At 38.2% G+C, this 22,191-nt stretch overlaps 1 protein-coding gene and 1 non-coding gene across 4 annotated transcripts; both read right to left on the bottom strand.

Moving 5' to 3' along the window:
* Nucleotides 1–1,903: 1,903 nt before the first annotated feature.
* On the bottom strand, nucleotides 1,904–20,814 carry LOC131668534 (titin homolog). 3 transcript variants are annotated; one of them, XM_058942810.1, is made up of 17 exons: nucleotides 20,784–20,814; nucleotides 19,690–20,010; nucleotides 18,888–19,072; nucleotides 18,616–18,812; nucleotides 17,885–18,531; nucleotides 17,227–17,696; nucleotides 11,329–17,004; nucleotides 10,293–11,141; nucleotides 9,620–10,094; nucleotides 8,790–8,913; nucleotides 8,298–8,712; nucleotides 8,067–8,222; nucleotides 7,881–7,983; nucleotides 7,533–7,808; nucleotides 6,946–7,463; nucleotides 6,355–6,862; nucleotides 1,904–5,554 (listed from the first exon to the last, which is right to left on the bottom strand). In XM_058942810.1, exons 2-17 carry the CDS (start codon nucleotides 19,832–19,834, stop codon nucleotides 4,716–4,718), a joined length of 11,583 nt encoding a protein of 3,860 aa, XP_058798793.1. In that variant the 5' UTR covers nucleotides 19,835–20,010; nucleotides 20,784–20,814; the 3' UTR covers nucleotides 1,904–4,715. The 3 variants fall into 3 exon arrangements, with proteins under 3 accessions (XP_058798793.1, XP_058798794.1, XP_058798795.1); XM_058942811.1 differs by having other exon boundaries at nucleotides 17,227–17,684; XM_058942812.1 differs by having other exon boundaries at nucleotides 17,227–17,678.
* Trnan-guu (transfer RNA asparagine (anticodon GUU)) lies at nucleotides 5,798–5,871 on the bottom strand. The gene has a single exon. It is a non-coding gene; the product is annotated as a tRNA-Asn (tRNA).
* Nucleotides 20,815–22,191: the final 1,377 nt, after the last annotated feature.

Genomic DNA, 22,191 nt, shown 5'->3' with positions numbered 1-22,191 from the left:
GACACATACAATGTTCATCCTTTGAAAAGACACCGGTCTACCGCCTATTAAACTAACATTCCGCAAAACAATCGCGTAAAATATCTAGGTAAATACTTAGACTGGAGACTCACATGGAAATAGAACAGATCCTCACAGAACGAATAAACAAACTACTGCTACATAAACATATGTACTTATAAACTAATATGGACCTATGATATTCAACTATATATCCCTTCAAACTCAAATATTGAAATTCTGGAAAAATATTCATCGAAAATTCTACGTATGTAATATCATACAGACACCATGGTTCATTCCAAACGAAATTGTTCAGTAAAAGAAGAAATTAAAAGCTTCTACGCAAAATACAACAGCAGATTATGAAACCATCGAAATAAACTAATCAGCAATCTAAGTCATCCGTTACTAACACCAGACTCGAGAAACATAAATAAGTGAATGCACGAATAAATATCAATCTATTTGCTACGCAAACTAAAATCAAGGCAGAAAGCTCACTATGGAGTATTCTACTGCGTCACGTGTAAATATATCCTTATAGCAATCAAATTTGCATATTGTCTGATTGTGTTAGACAGATAGTAAATAAACTTGGCGTAATAATAGTAATTAACGATACAAGGGCGATAAGTGACACTTAATGGCCCGGCGAGTTTGGGCCCAAGCGCCAGCGAGGGCGCCAAACGCCGGGCCTTTAAATGTCACTTAGCGTCCGAGTATCGTTTACTATTTTATAGCCCCGAGGGACATAAATCCGCCATCCATGTGGGGTACAGGGGTGCGGGGGGAGGGGGGGGGGGGGGGGCGCAGCCCCCCGAGTCAAAAATAAAATTAAAAGAAAAATCATGAAATAACGTGGTTGCGGTTAGATCCATGAAAACACGCTCTCCTGGCGCCATCTGTGTTCATGTTTATATAGATACATATACATGACTTATATCTTCACTCTTCCAAGCAGTAGTTTCAAGTTCTTCGCTCTTCAATTTTTGATAATATCAAATTTTTTTCTTTTAACTTGTACTGTGTAATTCACAAATAGTAATATTTTAAAGTAGTTTTATGATTTCAATAAGATTTTTAAAAACTTGTAGATGTCTTTATGAAATAGCATATATAAAGATTTGATATATCTATATTGTTTTTAGATAAAAGTTTTATATTTTTGTATAAGTTTTGTAAGTTTTATAGTTTTATATCTTTGCATGTTAAAGGCATGTTTAATAAAAGTAAATTTTGAAAGATAAGCTTTATTTTCTAATATCACAAGATGAAAACTTTAATGCAATAGGTTTTTGAGATTGTAAATTTATTATTTCAAATTATTTCAAACTAAAAAATTTTTTTTTATTTGTTTAATAATTATAAATATTTCAATATTATTAAAAATTAGAATTATACTACACTGCTGTTATTTAAATTCAAAATTTGTTATTACCTTGAAATGAATGAATTTTGCTTGAAAAATTTTATTAGTCAATATAACATACATAAGCTGTTATAAACTAACCTAAAACTATCGATACGGTTGCGCGTTCGTGATTGAAAAAAAGACCGTCATTCCATCGGGCCGTAAGTGTAAGACCGTCAGTGTACCGGGCCCTTATGTTGTACTTATCGCCCGAAAAAGTGGGCCATAGGTGCGGATTTATGGCCCGCAGGGCTATAAAAAATAACTACATACTTGAGCTCAGACCGATGCTGCATGTCAAATTCATCTTTGATATATGTGCTATTGAATTGACCAAATTTTATTATAAATAATAAAATCGGCAATTTGCTCGTTGCATCTGTAAGTTGGACATATAATTTATGATTGTGTAGGATCCAAATAAAAGCATTAATACAGTAATATATTATTTTGTAATATTTACTTTTATTACAAAATGATCATGTTTAGGCTACAACATGTAATATAATAATTGCGTTTGGTCTAGACCTTTACCGAAACGAACAGAAAAGAAAGAGAAATGGAAAGCTGAACTGCACCACGATTTACTTTCTATTGCGTGGAATTCGTCACTTGCAATAAGATTGGAAAAAAACGAAAAACGTCAATTAAAAGCGATAGTTTAAAAGCAAACAATCATTGTGCTAAAAACTGTTTCCTCGAGCATTCGCAAAAACAACACCGCTTCAATGCATGTTATACAAATGTATGAAAAGTCGCCGTTAATTGAGCGAGCATCTTCCCGAAAAGTAATAAAGGCGAGCTTTTCATTTGTAACACCATTTTTTCAATAACGGAAAGATAAAACTCGGAATGAAGCTCGCTTGCAGAATAAAGATTTTCTCAAGGCGCCACTCTCAAGAACCCAAGAAATTGTCGATTTCGTGATGAGAGAAAAAATAAGAAATAGATTATATACATCAGAACTGACGTATACGCTCGAGAATTGCAGTGAAAATTATTAAATTAGCTCTAATAAATCATATATCTTTCTTCATTTTTCTCCCTTTGCTCACACGCAACTCTTTCTTATATATATATTTTTTAATAATCTTTTTCCTTTGTTCCTCCATCCTTTCACCACTCGAAAGAACGGGAAAATTAGATACCAAGCAGTGCTAATCCTATAATAATTGTAATATCTTTTTTATTTATCCTATATATATATATATATATATATATACACACACACACATCTCGCATGAAATAACTAAACCAGACATGATTTTTTCAATTATTTAATAATTATTATATAATCTTCTGTGGCGCAACACACATGATTTCCATTCGACAAAAAACGTTTCACAGGCAGTCGAAGATCAGGAGAGAGCCATGCACGTTTTCCTTTTTTGCATTTATTATATAACTTTTTTCTTTATTTTTATAAATGATTCTTATTAACGACTTTTTATTTATCAATCCTAATCTATTTGATTTATTGTTTTATATTTTTTCTCGTTCGCCGGAAAATTATTTAATATGAAAAATGCATATTTAATGTATTGTAATGAACAAACGCACTTATTCATCAGAATGAAGCTTAATAAAAAGAAAATTGCATTTGAATAAATTTTAAAATTGTATAAAAGTCGAATAATTTACTTTGAGTTGACATATTCGACTTTTATAGATTCAATTAAACAAAAATTCTATTAAAAACTGTTTAGCACCAACACAACTTAAATAATGTTCAATCTGATGAATAAAAAAGTAGTATATAAATACTTTACATTGAAATATTACTCTCATACCCGAATTACTAATCTTATCATATTTTGATTAGTCGTTAACAAAAAGACAATTCGATACAAGCGGCACATATTGCACATCGAGCAGCCTCGTGCTCTTCGACTCACTTTTTTTATATATAATAATCATACATAATCTGTTTTCTCTATGATCCAGTGTGCGTGTGCGTGTGCGTGTGCGCGCGCGCGCGTGTGTGTGTGTGTGTGTATGTATGGGTATGTGTACGTGCGTGTGTGTTTTATAACCTTAATATTTAATTGTATTTTTCATCCTTGTAAGTCGTTTACGTTCTTCTTCGTAGCATATTCAAGTAAAATTTGTAAAATACAATATACTATTGGCTATTATAAATTCTGAATTCTTCACGTTTTTTGTTTCGTTATAAATATTTATCATATAGTAGTAGTCTTCACACCATTTTTCCTGTTAATTCTTAACTGTTAGTTTATATTAATAATTATCATCGTCTTTATTTAACACTATTGTAGCCATGACACTCTCGCGTGATCAATCCATTTATTTTCATTCACTAAAAACCACCGTTTTTACCATTTAAATATTACATTTGTGCCCGTTGCACTATGACGCGTTGTTAATTTTGTTTGTTTCCTTAACAAATACCTTTTTTTATTCAGCTTGACTGTATGTATACAATACATATACATATTAGATTACCTAAAAGATTTACCATCGTATTTACATATATACAAGCGCTTAAGAAGAGAAAAAAGAGAAAATAAAAATCAACATCGCTTTCGCGAAGAATTTCTTCAATTTTTTCTGCTTCCTACAACGTAGCACGCGCCCGTTATGAAGCAATCATGTTGACTGGTTGAGGACATTACTAGGCAACAGCTTTGGAAGCAATTTCTTAATTCGGGCTGCTCAGTTTCTCACATTTTTACTTATTATCCTTTTTTTTGCCAATTAAAAAAATATACACTATTTCCATTTACACACGTCATCATCCGATTGTACACGAATGAAAGAAAGAAAAGCAACAAAAGTTCGGAGAACCTTCTCAGATCTGTTTGCAACTTCCTTCCATTCGTTAAAACAACAATTCATAACTTGTTCAAAGAAATTCCTCTATTCGGTTCTCGCCCTATCAATCGGCTCGCGATCTGGTAAAAAAAGAAATAGATTTCTTTGATCACGTGTTTAAGGAAAAAGCACGCACGCACACGCATCACCGAAATTTAGGACAAAACCGTAGCTGCTTAGAATTCGGGTAGGTAAGTCTCGTGAGATTGACAGATACCAGTGATTATCAGTCACGTAGATGATCAGACGAGAAAGTCATTCCGTTAAAAAAAAGAAACATTGAAAATATAGCACAATACGTGTTCGTCGTCGTTAAAAGTATATATAGGTTTATATGCGAGTGCGCGCACGTGTGCGCTCGCGCGCGTGCGTGTATGAGTGTATAACCGAAGTATTCGCATCATCGTTCGACAGTCTACCTCTAAATGTCACTCATTTATCGTCGCACCTGACCAAGGCCCGACTCATGCTACGACTCGAGATCGTCCTCACGTTGACTACTGAAGTAGGACACAAGACCACCAAATTCGCCACTTCCCTCTTCATCAGTATGTTTGTACGGGTGTCCCGGATGATGTGCAGATGGTCCGTGAGGATGAGCAACCTGCGGCGGTCCAGTTGGACCTTGTTGCTGAGGCGGTCCTTGACTTGGAGCTGATGGACCTTGCGAAGCTGCCTGTCGCGCGGGTGGTGCTTGTTGCTGTGGTGGAGCTTGTGGAGGTGGCGGTTGAGAGTCCGACTGCGGAGACGAGTAGTGTTGTTCAGCCGAGCTAGCATACGGCGAGCTTTGGTAAGCGGCAGCGTCGTCAGCCGTAGACATCGGAGGAGGTGGCGGATATGCTCCGTAATGATAGCTGGGAGGTGGCGGATGATACGGCGAGAAATTACTGCGACTTGAAGGAGGCGATGGCTGCTGCAAGGTGTGACTATTGACCGAAGTATTGGTAAACGGTGGCAGTGGATGCCTTGCGCCAGCAGCTATCTGTGTATCGGCAAATCGAGCTGGAACGCCACGAACGTACGGAGGTGGTGGTGTTGGCCCACCTTTGGCCAATGGACTGCCAGCAGAGGGTGGAATCATTTGAGGTGGCCCAGTCAGAGGCGAGCTACGGTCACCACGATTGTTTATCGAGATGGGACCGCCACCCGATGGCGACGGATCCATTGGATGATGTGGCGTGTGATACATTTGTGGCGCAGGTACTCGCAATCGCATGCCTGGTGGTGTGCCAGCCCGCATCGCTGCAAAGTGTGGTGGTAAAGCTTGCTGTCCTGGCTGGCGGTAAGGTGATGGGATTCGTCCTGGAACTGAAGAGAGTTTCATTTTTTAGTTAACTTTTTAATAACGAAGAAGTTTGTAGTATCGCAACTATCAGCAGTCAATATATTTTTATCATATGTAAATGTAACGCCTACATCTCAATGTATTTTATTTATTGAATTAAATTATTTGCTAATTTTACGACGATTATTAAAAATTGTTGAAATAAGTTGTGTGTAATTGCACCACTCTCTAAAAAAAAAGATAATTAAAAAAAATTAAAAAGTAAACGCCCCCGGGTGGGCTCGAACCACCAACCTTTCGGTTAACAGCCGAACGCGCTAACCAATTGCGCCACGGAGGCTTCGAATTACGAGACCAAAACGTCTAACACCTTTATACGCATCGTATATTATATTTCTACTTACTCAAATTCCAATTTAATGATTTGAAATTTGATTTTTTTTTTCAGAAAGTTATCTAACATTCAAAATGTATCTTGGGTTATGTGAGTTTTTATATATTTCGTCATCAAATTTATGATTATCAAAAATTGAAATTATTCTTCAATTAATGTCACATACGTAAGAGTGGAGATGCGGTATAATTTTATTACTGGAGAGTACCTTATCTACTCCATTTCTATGATGTTATCATGCGTGATTCGCGTCAATGAAGCCAGACTTCGTACAAGTCTATATTATCTTTAGGAGATTCACACTTAAATGAATCTGCCTTATTCAACTACATTAAAAATAAATAAATAAAACCAACAAACACACAATTTTTTTAAATCAAACTTGCTTATGTTTTCTAAAATTATTCTATAAGACTATTATCAACGTACCTCTACTTTGCATATCATAGCCAGGCCTAGGTCCAACCATCATTTGACCAGCAGCATTAGGTCCACCAAAGTATTTATGTCCCATAGCAGCAGCCGCAGCAGTAAATGATTGAGGACTTCCAACAGGACTTCCAACAGGCTGTGATTGCAGCATTCTTGTAATAACTGAAGATTGCGGTGGGCCCTGAGGTGGCAATGATGGATACACAGCCTGAGGATTCGATGGCTGACTTGAAGCTGGCACGTTTGCTGGTGGCGTCGACGGTGCCGAGCCGGAATTACTGCTACCTGGTGTTGGCATAACACCGGTTTGCATTTCCTCCAATTTAGCCAGCTCTGCATTTGTCTCCGTTGACAAACCAAGAATACCACCTTCAGCGGCTGCTTTTGCTGCAGCCTCGGCTGCTCGAGCAGCTTCCATCGCAAGCGTTTTTTTGCCTTTGCCACGACCGCGACGCTTAGGCTTCATGGCGCCGTCTGGATTGAACATTGACTGATTTTCCATCATCTGAAAAAAGATTTGATCGTACTATAAAGATAATATAAATAAAGTCAACATACTTGATATAAAAAAATTATAATGTAATTTACCTCTCTCATTCCTGGCATCATCGCCATCATAGGATTTTCCATCATTCTTTGATCGCACATGGGCTGATCCATTACCGAAGGTAAATGCGATGGCATTGATGGCACAACTGCCGCCGTGGCTGCGATAATGTCTGTAGGAGAAGGTACTACTGGAGGAGGCGGGCCTTGAGGGATCGCGGGCGATAAAATTTCTGGTGCCTGGCCCATTGACTCCCTGCGCATCTGTTCTGCAAGAATTTCAGCTTTGCTTCGTCGACCGCGTTTCTTTTTCTTAGGCGTTTCACCGTCTGCTCCTTCAATGTTCTCTTGACGTTCAGCAGCCAGAATTTCGAGAGCCTTTTGACGTGCTTTTTCGAGTTTCTTTGCCTCACGTTCTTCTTTTTTCTTCTTTTTCGCGATTTCAATGGCCGCGAGTTCAAGCTGACGCCTACCATACTCTTCATCTTCCATCATCATTTGATCAATTTGATCTTCATCTAAACCTTCTAACTCCGATGGTCCGAGGCTGGCTAATGAACCTAAAAAGTTTTTTTAGCTGCATTCTCTCAAAATATGTAGATAAAATTGAAGTGATTTATGCTATTAACCATCAGCACCACCAGTCATGCCTTGAGGATCATCAACCTGCATTCCAGAGAGCATGTCTGCGTCATTAATGAGACCAGGATCTATTCCAGACAAATCGTCACCGGATCTGCCTCGTTTTTTACTGCCAGGTTTTGGGCCTGGCTTTTTTCGTTGCTTAGGTGTGCCGTCATCTGATAATGATTTCCTTTTTCCACCGGGACTCTTTTTGCCTCGGCGCATTTTCGGTGATTTGTTTTTCGCTCGCAACGATTGCTGTTTTGGTGAATAAACATCTCCTAAAAAATAAAAGCAATGTCAATTCTTAATCAAACTAATTTTAAAAATCCTTAGTCTTATCATAAAATTACCAGAATCAGAATCTTTTTCATCGCCATCGTCGATACCATGATGTTCATGAACAACGAATTCGTCTTCAGTCTCTTCTGTTTTTCTTAATGCTTTCTTCAACTCCTATAATTTAAAAGAATAAAATAATTGATGATATTCTCATTGTTGTTTTCATTAAAAGTCAACGAATATCTAATGAAACTCGCCTCATCACTGTCAGATGGCATAGCATCGAGATAGCTGATTTTGCGACCACGTGTTCGCCTGCCCAAGGTCGTTTCCTCTTGAGCCATTTCGCTCTCATCTGGGATCCTGCCATAAATAACTTTCCGCCGTATCTTTTTTTGCTTGGGTTTCTCCTCCTATGGAAATGCACATGTCACATTACACTCACATTGCACTCGCACCGTTAAATAGAATTTGATCGAAATTTGTACCTTCTTTTTCTTTCTCTCATCTTCCTCGACAACAGGTGGTACGTACTCGGGAATCAACGCTGCAGCTGACAACGGCTCAACTTCCTGCAACTTAATTTCCTGTTCTATAAGTGCAGCCTCGTCTACCGACATCTCGATGTCTGGACGTTCCGAGACTTGCTCTGGAATCTCGGCGATGAGTTGTGGCACAGGTTCAGGCTGTTGTGCTGGCGGTACCGGTATTGTTAATGGTCCTTCAACTGGGGCTGGCAACTCTACATGAGTAGTCATCTCGGATGAAGCGACTTCGTCAAACTGCATCTCTTGTTCGTCTTCCTCTTCACTATCGGCAGTAATTATACGTTTTCTCTTCTTCTTCTTTTTGCTGCTCGACTTGACTTTCGTCGTTGTTTTACGCGAAGAAGATGTTCTCCGTCTACACAAGATAAATAATGTTTAGCACGCGGTACTCTCGCTGACGATAAATTTGTTGCATTTCTGATGGTTTCAAACCTTTTCTTTTTGTCTCTCCACGAGTTGTCGCTTTCCTCGCTCTCCTCTTCGCTTTCGTCGTCGCGCCAACTTTGTCGCGACTTCTTTCGCTTTGGTCGATCGCTGTCGTCACTATCATCGTCGACTAAAAGACATTTTTACAAGATCGTTATTAACTGAACCCTCTTTTTTGCAAAAGAAAAAAAAACATCAAAAAAACTTGAAGGACTCGAAAAGAAAGGCGTTACTCGTTTTCCCGCGCAATGAAACTATCTCTTTATTTTACGTTATTGTGTCGCAAGTGGCCAAGAGAGCCCTCTAAGCCGCTTACTCACTCACTATTGTCACTCACTACTCTCTCTCTCTCTCTCTCTCTCTCTCTCTCTCTCTCTCTCTCTCTCTCTCTCTCTCTCTCTCTCTCTCTCTCTCTCTCTCTCTCTCTCTCTCTCTCTCTCTCTCTCTTCTCTCTCTTTCTCTCTCTCTTTCTCTCCATTCTTTTCATTCGTTCTATCTCTTTCCTTTTACTCTCTTTACTTTCTATCGCTATCCTACCACGTGTTGCGCGACACCAACTCGATTTTACTTGTTTACGTATTACGTACGGAGCGTTCGATTCGATCAATTCACGCGTGCACAATTTCCAAAATTGATGCTTACATCAAACGCCAGTTTTCTTCCTTGTAAAGTTCGAATGTATAATAGTTGTTCATTTTATTAACAATTTGCATGTAAATGGCGCTGTAAAATTATCTGCATTTCGTGATCGCAATAATATTCCTTAAAAGCCGTCGTATTACTATCTTTTACTTTAAAACCGTTATTTTAAAAGTGAAAAAAGCGAGTGTACTCACTAAATTCCTCGTCGTAGCGTGTCATTCTAGTTCTCGTAGACCTCCTTATCGGTCTGAAACTACGTCTTCCACGCCTTCTGCTGCTTGAGTCATCGCTGTCGTATTCGGAGCTAATAGGCTCGTCGAGGTCTTCCTCGTCTTCCTCTGATGTTGATCCTTTAAAGTCTTCATCGCTATATGGATCGTCTTCTTCGCTACTGACGTCGAGACTATTTAGTTTACGATGCTTCTTGCGAGCTGCCAATTTTTGTCTTTGTGCATTTTTAGCGGCGCGACCTTCATCTTCTTCTTCCTCAGCCTCGTTTTCTTCTTCTTTTTCCACTTTGTACTCTTCGTCGCTTTCTTTCTCTGATTTTGGTTCTTCGAGTGCATCCTCGTCTTCCTTCAACTGTTTCATAGCTTCTAGAGCTTTTTCTTCCTTCTCAGCGTTAACGATTGTAGAGATGTCTTTACCTCGACCTTGATTACCAGCACCCTAAAAATATTCATTCAACAAATGATTTTCAAATAGACTACATATGAATTTTTATGCTATTTAATAAATAAGATTTGCTTGGAAAGTAATACTATTTTTTAATATTGTTGATTGTTAATTTCAGATAAAAATTTTAAATTGATAAGACAAGACATGCTCAAATAAAACTTCCTCGTTATACATTATAAACTCTCTCACCTTAACAGCCTCGACTTCATCTCCAATAGCAGCGTTGATCATTTCGTCAAACTCATTGAATTTATATGATGTAGTTGCACACCTTCTTTCCCTCAACTGATACACAGGTTCGCTCTCGTCTGTACTAGTTTCGCCAGAACTAGACTCACTACTGGAACCTTCCTCGCTCGATTCATCATCATCTTCATCATCATCATCATCGTCATCGTCGTCGTCTTCGTCGTCGTCATCACCGCTGGATACTTTTGATTCCCTCAGTTTTCTGTTACCATCGCCTTTTTGCAGTACATTGTCTAAGCTGATATCAACGTACGCTAACCTCTTCTTCCTTAGTATTTCATTCTCGTGCTTTTTCGTCAAGACGTCGAAGTTCTTTAAGCTCTCTTGAAGTTTAACAACGAGACTCTGATGCTGACAAGGCGGGCAGAACCAATCGCCTTCGGGAATGAGCATCAAGGCCGGTCGTAAACAAGAGCAATGCCAACCTTTATCACAACTGTCGCAAAGAAGTATCCACTCGGGATGATCAGCTTTGTTACATTTCTGACAGGCATATTCATCAGCATCTGCATCCTCTTCATCGCTTTTTGGTTTTTGAGCTGTTCTAGCACGACGTAGTGGCTCAGATTCTTGATCATCTTTCTCAAGGTCACTCTCGGGAGAAAATTCGTGATCACTCTTGAACACGAGCTCATCGTTTTCGCTCTCAATTTCAATTTCGTCTTCATGATCTTCTTCGTCACTTGTTGAAGAACCTGATGAACTCTTCCATGGATTAGATTCGTTAAACTTTGCCGCGAGCTTCTTCTTCTTGCGTCGGTGCTTTTTCTTAGCTTTTCCTTCGAGTTCCTGAAAATCACGATATTTTATTATAATAAAATATCGTGATCGTGTCTTTAACTTTTAATTCTTAAAAGATTGAGTCGATGAAATAAAAATTAATTAAGAAAGTATTTTATGAATATTAAGCACTAAACAATGAGAAGGACTAATATCTCTATGTACTTGGATTAGACAATTTTTAAATGTAACTCACTTTCATCATTGCAGCATCTTCCTCACTTTCTTGTTGTTGCTTCTTTCTTTTCTTTTTCTCACCATCATGCTTATGATGCTTATCTCTTTTATGCTTTTTATCATCAGCCTGTGCTTCATCCTCCCTGCTTTTATCAGCTTCCTTCTTGATCCTCAACTGAGCTAACCTTCGCGAAGCTCTGACTGGAGGTTCACCGTTATCAGTTGTTTCCACGGCATCAGCAGGAATTTCAAGACCCAGCAACATGTTACGCTTTTTGCGCTGCTTTTTTTCCTTGCGCTCGGCATCGTCTTTCTTTTCAGTTGTGGATTCTTCTGAGAGCTTTTCTGTTTTAGACGCAGGTTCATCATTGTCGGCTTTTTTTGTAGTAGCTCTTTTAGCGAAAGCACCCTTGCGTTTACGACCTTTCGGACGGCCTTTCGTTTTTTTCGTCGATGAGGATTTCTTCTTTTCTCTGTCTTGACCTTCTTCACCTTCCTTACTTTTTTGAGCTTCCTCGTCAACCGTGACTATAGCTTCCTTTTTACTGTCGTCTTCGGAGCTAACACTGATTTGTCTGCTTTTCTCTACGCTTTTTCGCAGCTCGATATCCGGTGATCGTTTTGCTCGAAGTTTCATTCTTTTACCACCTGCGACCTCGTCTTCGTCCGTTTGCATTCTCATTACACTCATGTCTTCGCAATTGGAGTCCTGTGCCGGACCACTGTTACGTCGTTTTCTTGATGTCCGAACCTCTCGTTCAACAGGTGTCTCCGTTGCATCGTTGTTTTTGCCAGCTAGTTCGGTAACGCTTTTTACATGGACGAAAGCCGCTGGAGCATCATCGGATTCTGAATCAGCTAGTGGATCATGATCGTCCGTAGGCGGAGCGTCGAACATGCTTTCATCATTGTCTATGCCCATTGAGACATCGGATTCTTCAGCATCAGCTTTTTGTTCGAAAATACTTTCTTGCTTGTGTTCGGTTTGTATTTTCTCTTGAGCTTCCGAAGGCTCATCCGGAAATTGTGGTTGCTCTTCATGTGATTCAGGCTCCATTAATTCAGTTACTGGAGGCTTTTTTGCTTCCTCAATTTTTATTGCAGACTCCTCAACTAATAACTTAGCCGGTGGCAGAAGTTCTTGGAGCAATGTTTCGGACTCCTTTACTTCAAACAACCCTGGCTTTGGAAGTTTTTCGACCACTGGTTCTACACCTTCTTGAATAAGATGTGGCTCTGGAATCTCTCTTTCAATTATCTGCGGCTCAGAAATTTTCTCTTCAAAGAACTGAAATTTTGAAAACTTTCCTACAATTGTTTGTGGTTCAGAAATTTTTTCATCAATAGATTGTGCTTCTGAAACTTGTTCTTCTATAGACTGTGGGCCTGGGACCCTTTCTTCAATTACCATTGGTTCAAGAATTTTTTCTTCAACAGACTGAGGTTTACGAATCTTTTCTTCAATAAGCTGTGGCTGCGGTTCTGGAACTTTTTCAATAGTCTGCGGCTCAAGATTCTTTTCTTCGAATGGCTGTGATCCTGACATTTTTTCTACAATTGTCTTCGGCTCAGAAATTTTTACTTTCACAGGCTGTGATTCTGGACTCTGTCCTTCGATTACCTGCAGTTCCAAAATTGGCTCTTTATTAGACTCAGACTTCAGAGATATTTCTTTTATCGACCCCGATTCAGGAAATATTTCTTTTACAGGTTCTGTCTCGAGAACATTATCAGTAGAAACTTCCGACGATACGTTTTCGACAAGTGTATCTTCAAAAATCTTCTCTTGAATAACACTTAACTCTTTCATTTTTGCAGTTTTATCACCTTCTATAATTGGTTTTTGCTCTTCCATTTTTTCAATAAATACAGACTCTATTTTTTCTTTAATTTCTTTGCTAGCCACCTTTTCCAGAATATCCTCAGTTTCCATTGGTAACTCTTCCGAGATTTTACTTGATGCTTTCGACGGGATTACACTGCTTTCACATGGATTCACTTTCACAGGAGAACAATCGTCTAATTCAGCAGCAGATAATATCCTTTTGACATCTTTTTTTAATTCAATTTCAATATTCGAGTTTTCATTCCTGCAATTTTCATCAATTTCTGTGGAAAATTTTTCTTGTTTAGAAAATATTGCCTCGTTTTTTAATTCGTTTGTGTCCACATATTTCTCATACTTATAACTGTCAAACTTATTCTCGAGTATCATAGAATTATTAGGCATCTCCATTTGATACGAAGGTATCACTTTATTCTTGGGCGAAATTTCATTGATTTGATGCTTATTATCATATAATGTGTTAAGATCATTTATTTCTTCTTTACGTTTTTTAGCTACTTGGAGTATTGAACTTTCTTTATCGTATTTGATGTTGTATTCGGTAGTATTGAATTTTTCTTCATAAAATAATTTTTCTTTTTGCTCATTCAGCCTTTCATTTTGTAAACAAGATTTCTCCTGGACGTCGTCCTTAACTAATTTATTTATATCTAACTTTTCATCTAGAATTTCCAAGCTACTACTTTGGTGATTGAGAAAATGAATGTCGTTCTTTAGTTTTTCTTTCATTTCGAATTTCAAGGTATTTACAGGTTCAATTTTTTCATGCGCATCATTAACTTTACATTCTGTCTCACTATTCTTTACTATGCTTTCGTCTTTGATGGGGAATAATTCCACTTTCGACTCTTCAACTGCTTCAATTGCTGGTTTACAAACTTTTTCGGGTACATCTCTTTTTAAAATTTGATTGTCTTCTACGTTTGGTGTATCGATTGCTTCTGCAAAACTTTCAATTTTGTGCTCTGTAAGACCTGTTTCTGGGGTTTCTATTTTTTCGGTCTGTGCAGTAATAAGGTTTACTTTCTCTTCCTTAATAATATTTTTGTTTTCCGTTTTTTCACTACTGTCGAAAGCTTTGTGAGTGTCGAGATCATTTGAATCACTGTCATAATTAGCTACTAGCGATTTATATTCTGATGCAACAGCGTCATTTTTACTGTCTGACATTTTTACTTCTTCTAATACCCTTGACTTTACAGTATGATCTTTCGGAATGTCCTCGTCAATACTACTATACGTTTCTTTTTTGATTTTATCAATAGCACTAGACGTTTCCTCATTAATTTCATCTTTTATACTAGTATCAGGATCAACTGTTTCAATAAGATCTTTAATTCCATCTTTAATATCATTAATTTTACATTTTTCAATCGAATTTTCATACACTGGAAGATTTACATCATCAACCCCTAAATCATTTTCTTTTGGCTCATTCTCAACAAGATCATCAACTGTATTGTCATCACCAGATAGTTTTTCAATCATTGATGTATCCGCAGGTGAATCTGGTTCCGTCACTATATCAGCGACCGAACTATCATCATCATCTGGTACACTAGAGCACTCAACGATTAAACTTGATACTTCTGACTTGTCATCGTCGGCTTTCTTGCTGTTAATATTTTCGGCTCTTAGCTTTACAGCTAAATTTTCTTCCGTTAGTAAGGATGGTTGTGGTAAATCTGAACTTACTTCATCTTTCACAGCTGCTGGTGCAATAAAATTATCAGCATCTACAGATTTTTCTTCCAGAATACTTGTGGGTTCTTGAAATTCCGAAGTGCTTTGATTTAAAAAACTTCTGTCCATTTTAGAAACTGATGCAAAGTGTCTTGGTGTTTTTGGAGTAAAAAAATCAGAATCCCTGGAAACTAATCTAGAGGTATTTTCTAGAGAAAAAGTTTCATCCATTTTCACAGTATCATCCAAGGCTAAATCAGAGTCTCTTGCCACAGTACTTGATGGACTGAGTGTAGAAGTTTCCATAATTGGAAGAATGTCATCCAAATTCAGTTTAGGAATATTGGATTCACTTGGTTTCAGTTGTTCATCGCTGGTAGAACTATCTTCCATTTTCTGTTCTTGTATTTGTTCAATCTCATCTTGTAAACTAGATACCAAACTTGTGTCTGGTTCAGATCCCTTTCCTTCTGTAGGTTCATCATCCTTTTCCAATGTCGACAACAAACTAGTTGTAGAGTCTGCTGGCTCTTTACTTTGGAAGACTTCATTTAACAATTCATTATCATCATTAGCAACTTCAGGTTCACTGCTTGTAGAACTTTCTACGTTGGGAGCATCTTCAGTAAGAACGGTACTCAAACTATTAGAAGGTTTATCAGTACCCTCACCCATACTCGACAACGTCGCTTCTAGATCTGGTGAGTCATTCTTTCTCCCTTCATCCAACTTTGAAAGTTCAAGTTCCAAGTAGTCTTTATCATACTTTTCAGACAACTCTATCTTTTTCAACTCTTTAACAGACTTCTCATCATCATCCATAGCAGCTAATTCATTTTCAATATCATTAGGCTCTTCGACTTTCTCCGTACTAGACTTGGATTCCTCCGTCATCGATTCATCACCAGATTTAGCAATGCCATCGTCGGGCATAAGTGACTCAATCACAACCTCATCAATCACACTTCGTGAGTGATCGGCAACGTCGTCCGTTTTTTGATCAGTCGATCCGGTGACTGCGTTATCGCTCTGATCCGCTACCGAGATATCTTTCGATTCCTCAACTTCACCCGTTTCACTATAAAACTTCGATGTCGATTCTGGCATCTCAGAAGACTCGCTAGGCTTCTCTTCAGTGCTAGACGTAACGTCACCTTCTAATTCTTCAAAAAGCTTACTTGTAAACTTGTTGACGGCGTTTAATGAAGCTTCATCGCAACTCTGTACGTCTAATAAGGCTTTTTTTTTGACATCGTTACTCGTTTCCGCTTCGACCATCTGCTCAACGCTTGTGTCGCATTCCATTTTCTCATCGTTATCGTTGACACGCGTAGGAACAATTTTTTCAACAATGCTACCGCTACTGCTGCTTTCTTGCTTATCTTCCTTGGGCCGTGATGAAGCACTGTACGACACACAGTTTGGCCCAAAGAAAAATTTAGGCGGCGATGTCGTCGTTTCCTCAGGCTTATTTGATATGTCTGACGAAGCTTTCTTGGGCCCGCCAACATCCCATCTAGAGCTTCTTTTAGGAGTTGTTGACGTTGATAAAAACACTTGTACCCCAAGCTTAAATTTAGATTTCGTTGGACTTTTCAACTCTGCACTACTGCAAGCTTCCTCGGGTGTTTCTTTGCCACTGCTGTCGGCCTCCTGTTTGTTTTCGTCAGCAGGGTTGCCAGTGTCGCACTCTTGACCCAAACCTTCGCCGTAGATATACATGATCGGCTCCTCGATAGCTTCACCGACAATAGGATTACCCGCATCACAGTCACTACCAGATCCTTGACCGTGAATCATCATAACAGGCTCTTCGATAGCTTCGCCGACTTCAGGTCGCCAATCGTGCCTCTGTTTGCTTGGATCTATGGCACTACGCATCCGTTTTAACGCGTCAACCGGCGGCAGAACTTCGGATTCCATTATTCGTTTCACCGATGTGCCTGACATTCTCAGTGTAGCTAGTTTACTTGGATCAGGAAGCATTGCGTAACTTGGTAGCCTTTGCTGTTGCTGTGTATCGCGAGTTGCCAAATGATATGGTATTCCTGCACCTGGCGGTAGATCGTACGCTGAGTATGGAAGTTGACGCTTGCTTAGGTCTGCGGCTGACACGTGATTGCGCAACATCGCTGTTCGCGCATCGAAAGCTGGATCATACGGAGGCTGCCGAAGAAAATTGTTTTATGTCATAAATTTTTATATTTCTCTTTTTTTTATGTACAAAAAAAATGTTTAATATTTCTTACTTCTGAATGTAAAATGACCAAAGAATAAAACAAGCCAATTTAAAAATAAAATTTGTAAAGAATAAACTATTATTTTAATGCAAGTATAAATTTATGTTATTCTTTGTTTGGAGATAACAGGAAATATAGATTGTCTTACAAGAGTCGAATGCATTTTGCTCGTGCTCTTCTTTGTGCTGAGATCCATTTCCCTGTGTTGTTGCTGATGATAATCGGGATACGTGTAAGACGGATGTAGTTCCGCCGGAGGCTTAGACACTTTTCGACTAGACAGATCCATACCTAAGAAATCAACCGATTTAGCAGTATTACTACTCGAGCCAGATTCCCATCCTCGAGGTGATGTTGACAAGTCGATGCCTCTGTGACTTATTTGTTGTTCTTCACCATTAGGTAGAACATTGGCGTGACTTTTAGCCAAATTTTCAGCAATTTTGTCGAGCTTGCTTGTTGGTTTCTCTAGCTTTTCCGTCTGTATACGCACAAGATTTGCCGCTAATTGATCGATGGGCTTGATTGGTAGCTTGGTATGTCCACCAATAATTGACTCATCCATCAACGTTGAATACGGCGAGTCCGTTATCACTGGTACTTTACCTAAATGAATACCTATTTCAAGCAACAAATTTTATAATAGTATATTACATACCTAGGCCGGGAAAGTATTGATAAGTCAATTGCACGTGAGAATTTACAACCTAGGTGAAGCCGAGGTTGACAAACACATGCTATAGGCTTACCAATACTTTTCCGACCTAGATACGTAATCTACAAGTTTTTAAATTTTAAGTACATACCAGGTAGTTCTGGTTTTTTGTCTGGCATTTGTTTCAAATCAGCGATGTTTACGAGTTTGAGGGGGGAAGTTGTAATAACAGGCGTTTCAATAGCCTTAGGTGGGTCTATCGTTACTCCGTTTTTTACGTTATCGATCTTTTGTTCAAATATTTCTTCTTTTTTCAGAGATCCTTCAACAACGGGAGCTGATCGTTCAAATTTCGGCGTTGTCACCTCGTTAATTACTTCCATTTTCGCTTTAACCTTGTTATCTAACTCTTCACCTGATGGTTTTGTGTCACTTTGAACTATCTTACTGTTTATTTCTTTCACAAATCCTTTTTCTTGATACTGTTCTTCCTCTTCTTCCTCCTCATCATCATCTTCACCTTCTTCATCATCATCCTCATCTTCCTCTTCATCTTCATCACCTTCCTCATTATCTTCTACTGTGTTAACTAACTGTTTTGTGGAAGCCTCTTTTACAATTTTCTCAAGCTTTTCAGATTCTGAAGCATCACCGTTCAATGCACTGGTTTCTTCTTGTCCTGTATCAATAGTTGGTTTATCTGATATTTCAAGACTGTTACTGTCTTCGCTAACTGGTATAGCACCCACTTCACCATCTGTTAGGTTGTTTATCAAAGCAACCATTTCTTCTCGATTTCTAAAATAAATTGGTTCAATTAATAACAATCCTTGCTAAATCTTTATGTTTTCATTTTATGAAATACTGATAGAATAAACTTACTTGGCAATCAATTCCCAATTTTCTTCATCCAAGTCCTCTCGATAAACTCGAATATTACACTCTTCATCTAGCTGACACCAGTAATTTAGTCCTGATTTGTCACGTCCTAAAGGTTCTAATCGCAACTCAGTGGCTGATAGCTTATTTACTTCAGTTTTAAATTTTTGATTCAAGTCAAACTGAGCCTCTAATAGAGCCTGTAAACATTCCAAAAATTATGTAACTTGGGATATTTTATTTTCTACACTGAGTACAAAAACAGCATTTTTTACCTTCAGAAGACGCAGTTTAATAGCTATGAGAGCTTTCTTATATCCTATCCGTTCAAGTTCCCAACCATCTTGATTAGAATATGTGTGGCAGAACTTGATAAGTGCTCTTTCCCATTTTTCTGGGACCACACTTTTTCTTGCTTTGCGCAGGAGTTTCACATGTAAATCTACTAATTCTTGTGAAACTGTAGAAAAAATACACTTGTTATAACTATTTCATAGATATTCCTTATATTGTAATCTACCGTTAAAACAAAGAGTTAAGAAAATGAATGAGACAAATGACAATTGGAGGGTCATTAAACAGTAGATGTTAAAAAAATATGTCACTCATCACAAAAGGTATTTAATATATCTTCATGATAATCGTAAATGTAAACAATTCATTACAGCTGACCTAATGTTTTAGACAATGAATAATATTGATACACAATCAGATAAGCATACTCTTCTCTTATTTTCACATAAACGAACACTAATTAATCAGTAAAAAAACTTTTGATATCAATTGGAGGAATAAAAAAATAAGGTATAATTAAAGGAAAAACTGCTGAAGCTTTTCCAAAGCTGTCACGTGCCATAGCAGTACCATCCCGTAATCAATAGCCAACACTGATACGTAAACAAAAAAGGGAAAGATTACATTGATAAAAGCGCCTAAACACCTGGACGTTGCAATCGGCGTCGTTGTAGAGGACATACTGGGAAAACCCGCGAACGGAGAACGTCCGAGTCGAAGAGAGGGGGAAACGAAGAGACAGACACAGCGTAAAGAAAGCAAAGCATGTAAGTTAGGACTAACCTTCCTGGCAATTCTCAAGCATCTCCTGTAGGCGTGCGATGTCCGGGTATTCGAGGCCACAGCTTTTGCCAAAGCACTCGAGAAACGAACAAATTACCGCGAAATTTGGGTCACTCACGCAGGAGGCTTCGTTATCGGACGCCATTTTTACTTGATGATGCCGCCGCCGCCGCCGCCGCCGCCGCCGCCGCCACCGCCGCCGCCACACACACACACGCGCGCGCGCGCGCGAGACTAAGCGAACGCACGGCTACTACGCTGTACTACGCTAGGCGACCTGACGACTTCGAAACACCGATCTGGATAACTATTTTTTTGTTTCTGTCAACAGAAAGAACCATATAAATTCTTTTTTCCTATCCTTTTTTATTTCTATTGCTTTTTTGATTTTTCTTTTAGCACCGACTGCCAGCGTAAGTTTTGTTTTGATCGCGACTTCAGTAGCACTGATACGGTTTTGAACTTGTGTTGGTTATATCTATTCATCATGTATCAACCATTTGTGATTGTTGGTTGCTGTTTTCGTAAAACAAGTCGTTGCAAGAAAATAAACGTATGATCGAGTGTATGAATGGTTAATGCAACTTCAACATAGATTTGATTTTACAAGTATAATATCTAAGCCGACTTAACAAAATTAGTTTCCATGAATAATCATGTACAACGTCGAAGGGTTTTTTAGTAAGAGCCGCGCACGATATCTGTTAGAAGTAGTGTGGGCATTATTCAATCGGGAAAACCTCTACGAAATCACTAAATATACTCCCCAACAATTACAACGTAAGCTAAGGTTCAATTTTGATAAATCGTATCAACAAATGCACTTGCTATTTAAACTTGGATTTAACAATCAAAATCCTTTAAAGCAGTATTGATTTTGATTTTAGAATAGGAATCTGCCACGAATATATTATAAGCGTGCATAGACGTATTTCCCATGTATACGCTTCATTCCAAAAGTTTTCTTCTCAATCTGACCACCATCGTCACTGGATCAAAACAAAACGTACACGCACACAAACAAATGAATTATGTCGTCTACACACAATAATCTTATTCGTTTCTTCTCCACGATACACTCTGTAAAACCACACCTGGGTAATTATTGTCAACAGAGAGACAGACAGTTAGAGAGCAAGAGAGTCGGTTAACTCTCTCCCTCTCTCATTAACTCGAGTAAAGACGTACGCCACCCACTTGATCGGCGTTGTTCTCTCTCGTTTCACGCGAACTGTATTATACACTGCTACAGGTAAATCGCGTTTATAAATAATAATGCTGGCAAACTACGAATATGTAAAGTCGGGCGCGGTTTTGAAGGTTAGACGCCCTCGGCGACAGCGTCGCCGCCCTCAACGCAGCAGCACAAGGACACTGAGCAGTTTGATGAGCGCGAGAGAGAGAGAGGGAAACAACGGCGCCCGCTCTTTTTTTACGCGCAGGCAACTGTATGTCTGTACCTATGTGTGGGTGAACGTTGAGAGAGCGGCCTCAAGGTTCCCTATGCGGATGAAGGAACTTAACGGGAAATCGATGAAAATCGATCCGAAAAAATTATATAAAAATGCACACGATTAGCAAAAATAGCATAATTTATTAATAACTTCACGCAATTTAGTTTTTGTTAATATTCCTGTTTTTGAAAACATTCCTAATGTTGAATACTCTTAGAATAAAAATTCAATCGGCGTAAGCATTTTAATTCGGCTTATATAGAAATGATTATGTTAAATCATACCAACAAATCAAACGCTTTTTTTTCTATTTAATAAAAATATCACTATAATCATCCGTTCAACATATAAACAATATTTCTTAGTGCAACGGTATACCTACGTACCTGAAAAATCAGTCGGTAACATAGATCTACACTTCTGTGGCATTATATTTATACTTTTGATCAATTATTCATAAGATATATTTGTACCTTCACAATATCTATGTCGACAGGAACAGGTCCAGCTTCTTCAATTTTCTAAACTAGTCAAGGTTATCTGCTATTCTTAAGTAAATATTTTAGGTAAAGAATTCTAGGATTGTTTAACATCACTGGTAATTGAATAAATGACATATTTCTATCAGCTCTTGTATGAGCATTTTTGAGAAGATGTCTATGTTACCGAAATTAACATTGGATGTTATTTGAAAAATAACCCATGCTTATAGGTATATACTGATTTTTGAAAGCGTAGTCCTTCTTAAGTCTACGTTATCTACTGATTTTTCAGGTGCATGTATCATTATAATGAAATATATTAGTTTTTCTACAATTTTTCTGAGTTAATTTTCAATGATTTTCCGCTGAATTCCTTCATTCGGTTGAGAGTCGAAAACAGAAAGCCTTACAGCAACGAGAATGAGAGATATAACACCATGGATCATATGAACGTGTGTTCTTAAATTCTGCGCGAAATATTCACGCAGTGTTTAGCCATTATTTTACTTATATTTACATATACTTTGTAAATATCTGTTTCAGATTCTTAACATACTTATAACTGC

Source organism: Phymastichus coffea, unplaced genomic scaffold, assembly GCF_024137745.1.
Source record: "Phymastichus coffea isolate CEN01 unplaced genomic scaffold, Cenicafe_Pcof_1.1 PCOF00078, whole genome shotgun sequence".
NCBI lineage: Eukaryota > Metazoa > Arthropoda > Insecta > Hymenoptera > Eulophidae > Phymastichus > Phymastichus coffea.
This window is presented reverse-complemented; position numbering and strand designations above follow the sequence as displayed.